General features: G+C 32.8%; 3 protein-coding genes and 1 long non-coding RNA gene across 4 annotated transcripts; 3 read left to right on the plus strand and 1 right to left on the minus strand.

Annotated features, from left to right (window-relative positions):
• Window positions 1-251: 251 nt before the first annotated feature.
• Window positions 252-5,106, plus strand: LOC143177151 (uncharacterized). The gene is made up of 5 exons (XM_076374960.1): window positions 252-396; window positions 1,183-1,263; window positions 2,638-2,750; window positions 2,932-3,625; window positions 4,377-5,106. The coding sequence occupies exons 1-5, from the start codon at window positions 334-336 to the stop codon at window positions 4,671-4,673; spliced, it is 1,248 nt and encodes a 415-aa protein (XP_076231075.1). The 5' UTR covers window positions 252-333; the 3' UTR covers window positions 4,674-5,106.
• Window positions 5,107-5,981: 875 nt separating this feature from the next.
• Window positions 5,982-8,074, plus strand: Cdk1 (Cyclin-dependent kinase 1). Its single transcript, XM_076375313.1, has 3 exons — window positions 5,982-6,877; window positions 7,424-7,743; window positions 7,831-8,074. Exons 1-3 carry the CDS (start codon window positions 6,638-6,640, stop codon window positions 8,072-8,074), a joined length of 804 nt encoding a protein of 267 aa, XP_076231428.1. The 5' UTR covers window positions 5,982-6,637.
• Window positions 7,543-9,856, minus strand: LOC143177423 (uncharacterized). The gene is made up of 3 exons (XR_013001564.1): window positions 9,351-9,856; window positions 7,775-8,837; window positions 7,543-7,696 (listed from the first exon to the last, which is right to left on the minus strand). It is a non-coding gene; the product is annotated as an uncharacterized LOC143177423 (long non-coding RNA).
• Window positions 9,558-13,059, plus strand: LOC143177420 (apolipoprotein D). Its single transcript, XM_076375312.1, has 5 exons — window positions 9,558-9,590; window positions 10,615-10,734; window positions 10,902-11,028; window positions 11,533-11,628; window positions 12,270-13,059. The coding sequence occupies exons 2-5, from the start codon at window positions 10,615-10,617 to the stop codon at window positions 12,737-12,739; spliced, it is 813 nt and encodes a 270-aa protein (XP_076231427.1). The 5' UTR covers window positions 9,558-9,590; the 3' UTR covers window positions 12,740-13,059.
• Window positions 13,060-13,095: the final 36 nt, after the last annotated feature.

Genomic DNA, 13,095 nt, shown 5'->3' on the forward strand with positions numbered 1-13,095 from the left:
TTTCTGTTCAATAAATGTGGTCCGTTATCGAAAAACAATTTACTGCAAGGTGGCACAAAATTTCCTCAAATATCCATCAACAACGGAGATGGAAAAATGTACAAAGTTTCCGCGTTCGCGCCTAATTTTACCATTTTGCGTTGCATTTCCTGTATAATTCCTTCTCTCTTGCCCCACTTCCGTTTCGCTAACCTCATTCGATAGAAGCGCTACGAGATATGTTGGGTTAACATTTCTCGACCAATGGCGTTTCTGCGCAGGACAGCCTAGGATCGACGCGCCACGATAGTCGTAACAAATTTCGGACAGTTTGTGCTCCGTTTTTACGCCATTATGGATTCGTTAGCGAATTACGCTAGTGACGGGGATAATAGTAACAATTCAGAAGATCCAAAGGTAGGCGATGCAGAGTACTGATTATTACAATATCTGCGATCGTTTTGCCGATGGCGCATCCTTGCCTTGGCATCCATAACGTTCGGAACGTTTTTCTAATGTACACACACTTGACATGGCTTCTAGAATAGGTTCTGGAATCATTGAATTGTTCCAATTACAAGCGAGTTAATTTTTTATCTGAAAGAGATGTATCTTGTCGTAAAAATTTATTCTAATTATTTTTCATCGAAGCCCTTGGTTACAAGACCTGTGTAGAACTTTAATTGATGCTCAAATTGCATGTAATCATTTTACTCAATAACATTCATTGTAAATGTATTGACAGACTGGTTAAAACGTACTTTTCAATCTATATTTCGAATTACGTTGAAATAACATGCAATTTAGGTATTCGTGTTTTACTTGATATTGTTGAAGTATTTGACATTCAAAATGTCAAGGATATGAGTGTTTAAATATTTAATGAAGATATTTGAAAAATGAAATTGGAAAAAAAATTACAATTTGCATTAGCAAATTTGCAAATCCTCAATGGTTATATAATTTTAGCTGTAAATAAAAATTTTGAATTTTTTGAAAATACAATGATTGAACAGCATTTTTCTGAAACACTTGGTTTCTTAATATATATTTATTATACTAAAACTGTATCATGATTTTTTATTTTTTTGAGAAATGGACATTAATCCAATAGTAGAAATAAAAGTTTACTGTTGGTATCATAGACGAAGGTTATGACTTGCAAATTATTTAACTTTCTAATTTGAATATTGTGTTTCAAAGATGCCATATGAAATGCTCGGTGATGCAAGCAAAAGGGCCAACGATGCCAACTATGATCCAGTACAAATGGACATGAGTGAGGTATAGTAGAACTAAATGTTTGTAACACTTGTTCTTAGTATTAAGTACAGAATATTATGACAATTACTAGGAAGATACTGTGGTGACTTTATGGGGGCTATATGTTGTATATATAGGGTCATATACTGAGAGGTCTAGTACTAAATTTTTGGAGGTCATGTCAAAACTGATTAAATTGAATAATTTCATCATAGCATTTTTATTGCATCCTGTTTGCATTACTTAAGAAAAAGCACTTATTCACAGTGAAATTATTAAAACAGGTATTTGATTAATAGCTACTTATTTGTAGCGACATAATAAAAGACATCAGAGTAGATATAACATGATGTACATGATACAATGATGGTATGGTTTTCATTAACTTTTGTGTTGGAGTTTATTTAAAAAAAGTGAAATCATTGTATTGTATACATTATTTCACCTTAATATGGGACATTTATTTTTTGCAACTCTTGTATGTTTTTTCGATGAATACTATTAAGATATTTGTACACAATATTCAGAATTTTAAAACAAAATGAAAGACATGACCTTAAAGTTTAAATTATTGTGTGGCAAAAACAATGAGGGTAGACATTGAAATATTTAAAATTTAAATAATAAGTAAATGGGAATAGTGCCATTTCGTGAGAAAATATTAACACGTAGCTCTGTTGGTAATACATGATACAATATCTACGCACCTCGGCAAGGTCTATGCTGTGTGAGGGTCTTTCAAGACTACCCCAAGTCCTATTCAGAAGACAGAGGTGAGTAGAGGAAGCTGGAAGAAGGTAACACTAACAAAAAAAAATCAACCATCAAAGAAACCACATGTATAAACGTATTCGGGTAATATAACTAACTGCTAAAGCAGATAAATATGAAGGGCCCTCATATTCCTGTTTTCATGTGTAACTATATCTATTTTCTAGACATTGTCTGGATGTGTTTTGTAATGAAATTTGTAGTGAATAAATTTTTATATAAAAAAATACTTTTGTATCAAGTACAACCAAGGATGTGAGAAAACTGAATTTATGTTATATAATTTATTCTTGTAAAAAGTATTAGCATTAAGTACAACAAAGATAAGGATTTGATCATCCTGATACGGTAATTATAAATACAACAAAACTCAATGTTTGCACTGAAATTTTGTGGAACGTAGGCTACTTGTTACAAAAAATACTCTTAAGATGTAAGATAAATTCAAATTAGGACAAGAAAGTACAAAATTGCAGTGCATAAGATGTTGATTTTTGCCAAAATTGAGGGTGCTAAAAATATGACTTATAATATAGTTCTTGCGATAAATTGAGATTTATGTTTTACTTAATAAAAAATTGCGTGGAAAATTCATAGTAGCACTGGCTTTTTTTATTTCTTTAGGAAAGCAACAACAACAATTCGTCCAGAGAATCCAGTAGTGAACGTACAAATAGTCCAGCAGCTCAATCAAGGACAGACTCATCCCGAACATTACCTTCTCCCTCAGACCAGAGGTGAGCTGGTTTGTTAAACTTATTCTCCTCCAAGTATCATATGTGCACTGTTTTCCATATCATTCTCATATAGAATTTATAAGAAAAATTTGCAACACATATTTACACATTATTTCCAATACATGCAGAATAATAATACGAATCTGTGTGGTATATCCTGCAGAACGTAATCGTTTTACAGGCGATCTGATCATGAGAATCACACAGCGAATTCGAAAGATGAGCATAAACGAGGAGATCGATCTGACCGTAATAAACACATGAGCGATAAAGGACGAAGGTCATCATATGATGATAGAAGGCAACGAGAAAGTAGTCACAGGGATAGCAGAGATCAAAAAAGAAGTCGAGACGATGAGAGGAAGTCTCGCGATGATGACAAAAAGAAGGAGAAGAGCTCTTTAGGGCCTAGTAGGGAAGACAAGAGCGATGATAGAGAAAAGAATGACAAAGATCATTACTACCGTGACGATAGAAGAGATCGTAACCGTGACAGGAATGACAGAGATAGAGACAGAGGACGGAGAGACAGAGATAGGGAAAGAGATCGTCGACATTCTAGGGACGATAGATCAAAAGATCGACATCGGGATGATCGATCTAGTTACCATAAAGATAAAGACCGCACGCGATCGAGATCGAGGTCTAGAGATCGTGCACTACCACCTTTTAGAACGATGAGCTATAGAGAGGAAAAAGGCAGGAACAAGTTAGCGCAATTAGAAAAATTGGGAATTGAATTAAAAGCACCGGAAGGAGATACTGCGACTCCTGGTGTTCAAAATGAACAAAATTATTATAATCCTTTGGCAACTGCGACGCAAGGGAAGTACGCTGAGCAGATACAAAAGAGAAAGCTTTTATGGGCAAATAAGGTATGAATTAGTTTCTTTGTTTTCATGTACAAGGTGTATTAAAAAATGTGGGACATGTGCATGTGTATTTGGAAACATTAGTTTTTTAGTTTCACACTACTTTATATTGCATACGGTGCAAATACTTTCTTTAAGATCTGTATTTGTGTTCTTCTTAGGAATGCCAATCTTAAATCGATTTTTGATAAGATCAATTGTTTTACATCAGTGGATTGATTTTTTGAATCGATTTTTTGTAACCGATTTCATCACGAATCGAGTTTTTCGCCACAGTATCGTTTTTCCCCAAAAAACAATTTACTCTTTTTATTTCAAACAACATTTTTACAGGTCTTGTTTTTATGTCGAATCATATGTAAGAAAATTTAATTTTACGCATAAATGAAATTAGCTGTGTCAATTTATTTGATCTCGATTCGCTTCCCAAAATGTTGTGCCATCTTCTTCGCAAGTTTTATTTATTGTGTATCAATTTTCTAACTTCTGATTCGTATCGATTTGGAAAGTCGGCCGGGATATTTCTGGGCCTAGTAGGCTTACTCTAAAAGGGATAGCACACAGGCAAGAAATGGACCAGCGTTTTACGCAATATAAGATAGTGTAACTACAAAACTATACGTTTTAGGGCATATGTGTATTTGAACTTTTTTAGTTGTCTCTACCTTCAAAGGTGTTCTACATTTTTTTGTACACTCAGCAGAATTACGTGTATTGTAACACATGATGATTTATCATAAAATTATGTTCATAGTCGAAACAAGATGAGGGCAAAACGTCCACAACTGCTACGTCAGCAAATACTTGGGTAGGCACAACATTTACCCATGATCAGGATGGTAAAGTAACTGCCAAATTTAAACGATTAATGGGCATTAAGGATGATTTGCCAACCACTCCAGCGGCAGGTGCAAAGCCAGATATATTAAAGAAACAAGAGGAAATGTTTAACAATATGGAACAACAGTATGAAGTAGCTCGTGCTACCACACATACACAACGCGGTGTTGGACTTGGCTATGCTACTGGTGGTTATCAATTTCCTCGATAAAATATGCAATATAATTTTTCGAACATTTAGTTAAAGTGTCCGCCACGCCTGCAGACGCAACGTTTTGTCCGTTCAATTTTGCAATCTTATCAGGTCGATTGCTAAACAGAGTTTTCATTTCAAAGTCAAAACTTATAAATAGCGACTACTATAGAGCAATATCGATAAGCTTACGAAAGAAGGATCAAAAAGATCTTGTTAGAAGTTGTGTAATTATATTGTAAACATTGAAAATAATTTTATTAAGACTCTGAGAAGAGCTCGGTGCTTTCGACTTGATGATGATTGTCTCTAATTTGTTTCTGGACATAAGAAAAGTGAAAGAGATAAATCTTTTTATGCTATGAAAGTGCTTTGCAGTATCGTTTATATGATTTCATTGTACCTATAACATTATGTGTACAAATACATATGAAATATTGACAAAGATTGATATCTTTCTTCCTCTTTCTATTTTCTTTTTTTAAATAAACATTACGAAGTGTTTTTTGTAATTCCATTTATTTGCAAACCTACCTTATACTAAACTAGATTTTCACATTTTGGAAATAAAAGGAAATAACTTAGAATCATAGTTATTTTAAATGCAGTGATTATAAAAAAATACATTATTCTTAACATTTATTACATCACGAAAAACTTGTTTTTCGAAATTTTAAACTCATAATATTCAATAATTGTGGAGCTAAAAGAAAAAACAATTTTTAATGTGTTTATAAACAGAAACTATCAGCAATGGGGCAACTTCCTCTTTTAGAACATCAGTTTCCAATAGCGAGTAGCTTATGGCCCATGCTCTTTTACAGTTATGTAATAACATAAAATTGAAAAATAAAATACATATATTACTTTTACCGATGTTTTCCTTACAACTAAGAATTACCACAAATTGAATTGTAACTTACTGCAAAGTTAAAAAACATTCGAAGAGAAACTTTGTCCAACTATGGAAAAGCAATATTTACTAAAAATATTTTACTGCTGCTTTGCACCAGAACAAGACGCAAAATGTTCAAAATCATCTAAAGATGTAAAAAATTTCATTTCACATTTTTCTTGTATAATTATTGCCTCTGTGTAATTGGGCAGAACTTGTTCTAACTGGAAAAGTGGAATGGGAGATAAGTCGTGGATGGTGTCTATTTAGCCATTGGCTTACAAATTCGAAAAATAATTGATTAAAAAAGAATGCTCAAATGCTGTGAAGTTAGAAGCGAAAAAAACGCGGGCTCATTAAAGAACACCTGTGGCTCTGTCTAGGGACGTAGTCGTGTAAGATCGTTCTTATTGGCCATGGTAAGGACGAATTGTTACGGAACAAACCGAACACTGAACTTTCAAACGTGTTTATCAATATGGCGTACCGACGTTTGAATTTGATCGTTACGTGACGGCACACGACAAAGTTGTGAAATACATATGAAATATTATCGTGTACGAGCTATAATTCGGGGGTTTACGACATAGGATAGATTATTGCCTAGCTCTGAATCTCGGAACACATATTCGCGTTATGGAGAACTTCGTGAAGATCGAAAAAATTGGTGAAGGTAATGGGGTGATGCTTTCTCTGTAGAATTTCATTCTCAACTAATTTACTCTGTTATATGATCCCTGATCGACTTCCTAATGATTGTAAACTCTTTAAACCATTATTAGGTAATGATGAACTAATAATTAATTTTCCATAGTTGTTGGGGAGACTAAAAAACTGTTTTAAGTTTGTAGTTTTTTGATCGAGGTTATTGGAAGATAAATATTCTAAACACTGTACGTGTAGAGCAGTTTCACTCTTGAACTACAGGACAATTGCATTTAAACATGTGTCTGCTGTGTTGTAGAAATTACTGATGTTAATGCTTCTCTGTTTGAAAATGTGAGGGGCGATATATTTGAAGATTTTCACAGGTACTTATGGGGTAGTATACAAGGGGAAACACAAGAAGACGGGAGAAATTGTGGCTATGAAAAAGATTCGCTTAGAGAGCGATGACGAAGGGATACCATCAACAGCAATACGTGAGGTTTCGTTGCTCAAAGAATTACCACATCCTAATATTGTTAGACTGATGGATGTGTTGACAGAAGAAACCAGATTATATCTTATTTTTGAGTATCTTACTATGGATTTAAAAAAATATATGGACAGTTTAGGTACTGGAAAACTGATGGAACCAAAGATGGTTAAATCCTATTTATATCAGGTTCGAACACGTACTATTATCCATTACTAGACTATGGATCTTTATGCATTTATGAAAAATTCTAATGTGCAAAAAGGCACAGTATTCATATAATATGTAAAAATGTACAAAACAGGGAAAGTTAAATACCCTTTACAATATTTTCAGGGTAAAAGGAATGGTCAATTAGATTCAAAATAGGAATTTGTATATTTATCTGTAGTCTATTCATTACGTATAATATATGAATTTGTCTGTGCAATATTTTGCACATATCAATACACTGTTATCAAGCAAAATTCATTTATTTTGCAATACTATAAATTAATAAATTTTTCATTGCTACTATATTTGAGTCATACCTATGAATCAATCACTTCGTTTAATATTTTTAATGATACCTTTTGTAATATTTGTAAAAGAAATTCATTGTTTTTATACCTTAATACTGTAATATATAAAGTTAATATAAGCTTATATAACTTAGCATAGCAGTCAATATATTAATGAGTATTATTAGTTAGTTGTTAGCAGGACTTTCATTAATTACAGTTTAATTCATTCTAGATTACAAGTGCTATTCTTTTCTGCCACAAGCGCAGAATATTACACCGTGATTTGAAGCCTCAAAACTTATTAATCAATAAATCTGGGATCATAAAAGTAGCAGACTTCGGTCTTGGCAGAGCATTCGGCATACCAGTTAGGATATATACACATGAAGTAGTCACTTTATGGTATAGAGCTCCAGAAATTCTTCTCGGTGCCAGTAGATATTCGTGTGCCATTGACATTTGGAGCATAGGTTGTATATTTGCGGAAATGGCAACAAAGAAACCACTGTTTCAAGGAGATAGCGAGATTGATCAATTATTTAGAATATTTCGGTAATATGTACATACATACATACATACGTACAGTATAATAAACCATAACTCCACTTAATGTAAATTAACACTTAATGTATTTTGTAGGATACTGAGGACACCTACTGAAGAAATATGGCCTGGTGTAACACAACTGACAGATTATAAAGCCACATTTCCAAATTGGGTAACTAACAATTTGGAATCACAAGTCAAAACATTAGACGCAGATGGGCTCGACCTTTTACAAGCGATGCTTATCTATAATCCAGCGCATAGAATATCAGCAAGAGCTGTTCTAAAACATCCTTATTTTAGTGATTTGGATGTATCTAAATTACCACCAGCATAAAAGTGAAAAACTGTGAGAATATGATATATCCATATTACTAAGATTTTGTGACGTTTTAATCGTATGACTACATAGAGAGTACATCTCAGGGTATCTCAAAAAAGTTAATTTATTCGAATGTAAGATTTTTTAAAAGCATTTAAGTTTCTCTTTAATGACTTTACTCATTTAAAATGGGAATTTCATGCAAGGAACTTTCGGTTATTATTGCGATTATATTACGTTTTGATGGAACTTTGAATGATCTATGTTGTCATCGCAATGTACTCTAGCAAAAAGCGTGATGTAGTGGTTTGATATTACAGTGATTCATCTTTACCGTATAAAAACCACAAAACGTTGTCAGTAAGATGATATGACAATACCACAATTTTATAAGAACTTATTCCATAATAAGTATGTAACTTAGCTCATTTTTAGCTCTCTATTATTTATCGTTTATCAGTTCAAATCAAAGTATTATGAAATTGTAAGTGCCTTAAAATAACTTTATACCAAATAGGAAAATTACCCTTTCATTATTATTAGTATGAGTGCTGTATGTACTTTCCTTTTGAAAGACCAACATAATTTGGTATTATCCATAACGCATTTAGCATACACCGCTACTGCCACATGTACATATCACCGAAAAATCCACGTGTTCGTTAAAATATATCTTTTGTACTTTTATTCTCAAATAAACAGTGATATTTTATTCGAATACGTTCTTACATATTTACACTGGAAAACTCTCGATATTATCACCAAAGTTTTATTATTTCTACAGCGTTCACCAGTACGTAATTTTAATTTTACGTTTTGAAACACAACATTGCCTCTTATCATTTACCGTATAAATTGCGGTACATTATTGTGAGAAAAAAGAATGAAACTGTACGTGGTATAAGCGATTCTGAGAATAACTTGATTTGTTCATGGAATGAAGATGACTCATCTGGAGCAGCGGTGTAAGAAAGTTACGTGGTACCCGCATCTTCATTTTCCTTTTTAATAGAATGGTAATAAACAATTTCCGTAAAGAAAAGTGTTCGACAAATCTCAAAACTTTGATCGTGTAACTTATGTAGTATGCATTATCAAATAACAAATTGTAAACTTGTAAGTTTAGTATTATATAGTACTGTATACTTGCATTGCTTGATCTTTTAAATAGAAATAAACTTATAAATTCAGTTTGCTTTATATTTCGTTCTATTTTATTACTTTAACGCCTGCTATGAGAAACTTTTTAAATATAAAACAATAATAATGTAAAATGTAAATCATTGTTTACATAAGTAGCGTTGTATTATAATATGAATCCAGTAAAAAATTATCTTGATAAAAGACAGCTGAGAAAATGAGTCATCTATTCCAAATTCCATGGGAAGAATGAATTTGATCAACACTGTAGCAGTTCATTCAAAGTGTGCGTGATTCGTAATTGGCTTTAGAGTGGGGTGGCTCACATAAAGTCCACCATTGTGTCTACTGTTTACAGTTCCACTTCAGAGTCTGGCAGCATCACTCCACAGTGAGTATACTTTCTTTAACATTTTAAACGATTTTATGCTTTACATTTATTTTAACACTTACAATTTACGTATAATCTAAACGGCCAACAATATTAATATTCAATCACATTAGTGCATTGATTTTTAGAGACCTCATAGTCTGCATTTCAAACTATAAACTTTTAATTAGTTTAATTTATTTAATTTAATCTTTAAACTATTAATGCACAAGCAATTGTCTTTCATAATAAAATCCTCTTTAAAAACTTTATCTAAAGCATAACAAATATTCCTTTAATTAAAATAAATAAAAAGAAGCAGCAACTTTCTCTATAACTACTCCTTTTATATTTTCTGAAACAAATTCTTAATTTCAGCATAAGTATTGTGAGAAAAAGTTTTACTTTAAAAGTTAGAGTTCTTAGTCTATGATTTAGTTACATAAGCAGAATATTACTTGTTTATACAGACCTGTATTTTTTACTACGGTAAATGACACTTTGATGACACATCTTGTATCGTTCTTGCGTTCGCTATAGTGAATACAGGAAAGTTGAATCTTGATAAGTCGGAAGTCTCCGCGACGCGAGGGGAGAAGTCATCAAGGTTGGCATGAATCTTGTACATAAGTAGTCATCCATCATTTTTTTTTCGTCGAATGAATGGATACGAACGGTTTCGGTATTTTAGGTCTTGGTATGCATTAATTATGCTACTAATAGAATGGCGTGTAAAAAGAAACTACGCGAGATGAGTATCTCTCAGAAAAATACTTGTATAGAACTATAGCAGTATATTGCTATCTCTTCTTTAAATTTGTAAATAAAGATAAAGCAATGACGAACTTAATATAATTTATGATAATTCGTTTCGTAGGAATTCCCCCGGAATTTTACGAAAAATTATTACGCGAACTGTGTGATGAATTTAATTGATAATTAAATTGGAGTGAAATTATTATTTTTAGTAACTCCAAAATTGTGACTTTATAGTAGAAAGGAATTCCGAACATATTACTCTATTATATTATTATTTATTTTTCAGATGAGGACGTTACTTTCTTTATTATTGTTAGTGGGATGCTTTGTCTTCATCAAAGCTCACACTTACCATATGGGTGGATGTCCCATTGTGGAACCAATGCATAACTTCCAAATGAACAGAGTAAGTTAAGAATATTTACTTTAATGTTTCAAAACGTTTACAAAAAGTGTATGAGTCGGTATTCTAATAATATTTCATGGAAACATGTTATTCTTCTTTTTTTAATTATAATAAATTATCCTTTTTCTAAGTGTCTGAGATCTAATTTTTTTTCGTCGATATTTCAGTTTTTGGGTGTTTGGTACGTGATTCAAAAAACGACAACAGCTAGCAAATGTATCACTTACAATTACACTCGCGGCGAGGAACCCGGAGAATTTATCTTAACGCAAGATTCTGATCATCCGATATTAGGTAAAGTATAAAGAAGAGAATATATTTGATGGAAAAATGATTTAAGAGAGAACTATTGATAAGTCCTAAAATAAATATTTACATTTAGTCCTAAAATAAATATTTACAATAGTAATATTTAGAATATTACTATTTCTAATTTTCATTAGAAATAGATGAATTTTCATTTTTCATTTTTATATTTTTCATTTGAAAAGAAGAAATTAACTATCAAATTATTAAATGAGAAAGACATCTCAAAAAAGAAGTTTTAAAAAAATTTTGGAAATGATAAGTTCGCGAAAGGAAATCTAAAATCGTGCGTCTGTAAACGAAGTAATAATCAAAAGAGTAACATTTTCTTTTGTAATATCGTCGATAGTGGCTTGTGGAAGCCATTGAATTGATAAAGATGGAGACTAGCTCAGGTCCCATCGGGACTTATAAAAGCATGTCAATAGGATAACTGTCTGGCAAGTGGGATGAATTATCCGTAATAAAGGCGATGTCTCTCTGTATGCGCAGGTCTTACACCATTGAAGCACGAGTATCATTACACCGGTGAATTGACTGTACCGGAACCGAGTACATCAGCTCGAATGCAAGTTCGTTTTCCTCTTAGTAAGTGCCACAGCATAAACTATTACGATAGATGCAAATAAATTGAGCTCAACGTGCGATCTCTTGAAGATGACGAGAGGGAAAGGTCATTCTTATAGAGGAGAGTAGTAACGCAATTCTGTGCGCTAGTCCACTACTCTTTCAGAATTTTTTGTCGACTACCATGAGAATTCGAGTCTACTAATTTTTAGAGAAATTAAATTGGATTAATTGGAAATAGCTAAAAATAATCTGAAAATCATTAGAAATTGACTTTTTTCTATTATTAGCCTTGGCTTGGATTTAACTTATTCCAAATTTGAATTTAGAAGTCATTATCTTAAATTATTTCCAGTAGTGTCTCGATTAACCAACTTAATACAAGACTTAAACTTGTATCACTTCCTCGAAGAATCAGTTTATTATTCTTAATAAACTATTAGTAAATCATATATCAAGTCCCAGTCGATGTTGTATGTTTTTTATTGTTATTAAATCGGATAACTGAAACCCTGAATTAAAAAAAACCCACAAATAACTGAAACTCAGTTAATCGAGCTTTTACTCTAACTTTCATTTGGTGTAATCACTTTTCACAGTAGTTCACAAATTTCTTCAACATATCGAATAAAGTAACAGAAACACGTACATGTGTCTTTAAGGTGTAGCTGGAACAGCATCCCACGTGGTGTTTTCCACCGACTACGAAAACTATGCAGGCATTTTCACCTGTCAGAAGTTGGCTTTCGCTCATCGTCAGAGTGCAACAATTCTCTCCAGACACCGAGAGTTAGACAAGAGTTATGTAGACAAACTGCGCCAGAAGCTTGAAAACTACGGCGTTAATCCTTTTGACTTAAGCATCATCTCCCAGACCGGATGTCCACATGGAAACAACACGCTGGATATTAACGTAGACCCAAATACATTCACAGCTGAGAATATTGGCAATGTGGTTCGCAAAGCTGGCGAAAAACTTGGGGATGGTGTTCAATGGGTAGCTAGCGCTGGAAGCAAAGTATACCATAAGATAACCGGAAGCGAGGAGAAGAGCACTACCAAACCGGTAGAAAACACCAGCGCCGCCATCACCAAGGATTTTGAGACAAACGAAGTCGAATGGATTCCTTAAATTTTAGTTTTAAGAAATACTATTTTCTTTTAGCCATTTTGATTTCGATGAAGTTTATTTAGACTGAAAAGACGTTCACCACCGAGAGGTACACTTCTGTTTTTAGGAGTCTAAGTAGTTCTATGAAATACTCGTATTATTTGTATTTTGAAGGATGATGTGTGCGTAGATATATTATGGGTATACGTAGGGCGAAAATGGAAGACAATCGTGACTGATGAAACGATGTTTTTATCTTTTGTGACTATATTGAAGTAAAATAAACGAAGTTTGATATAAATGTTAATTGTCATGAGAAAATAAAGGCTTTTTTAGAAGTACGATTAGCGTGTCCCTCTTTTGTGTCCAATAAGCGG

This window comes from Calliopsis andreniformis, chromosome 3, assembly GCF_051401765.1.
Source record: "Calliopsis andreniformis isolate RMS-2024a chromosome 3, iyCalAndr_principal, whole genome shotgun sequence".
Classification (NCBI taxonomy): Eukaryota; Metazoa; Arthropoda; class Insecta; order Hymenoptera; family Andrenidae; genus Calliopsis; species Calliopsis andreniformis.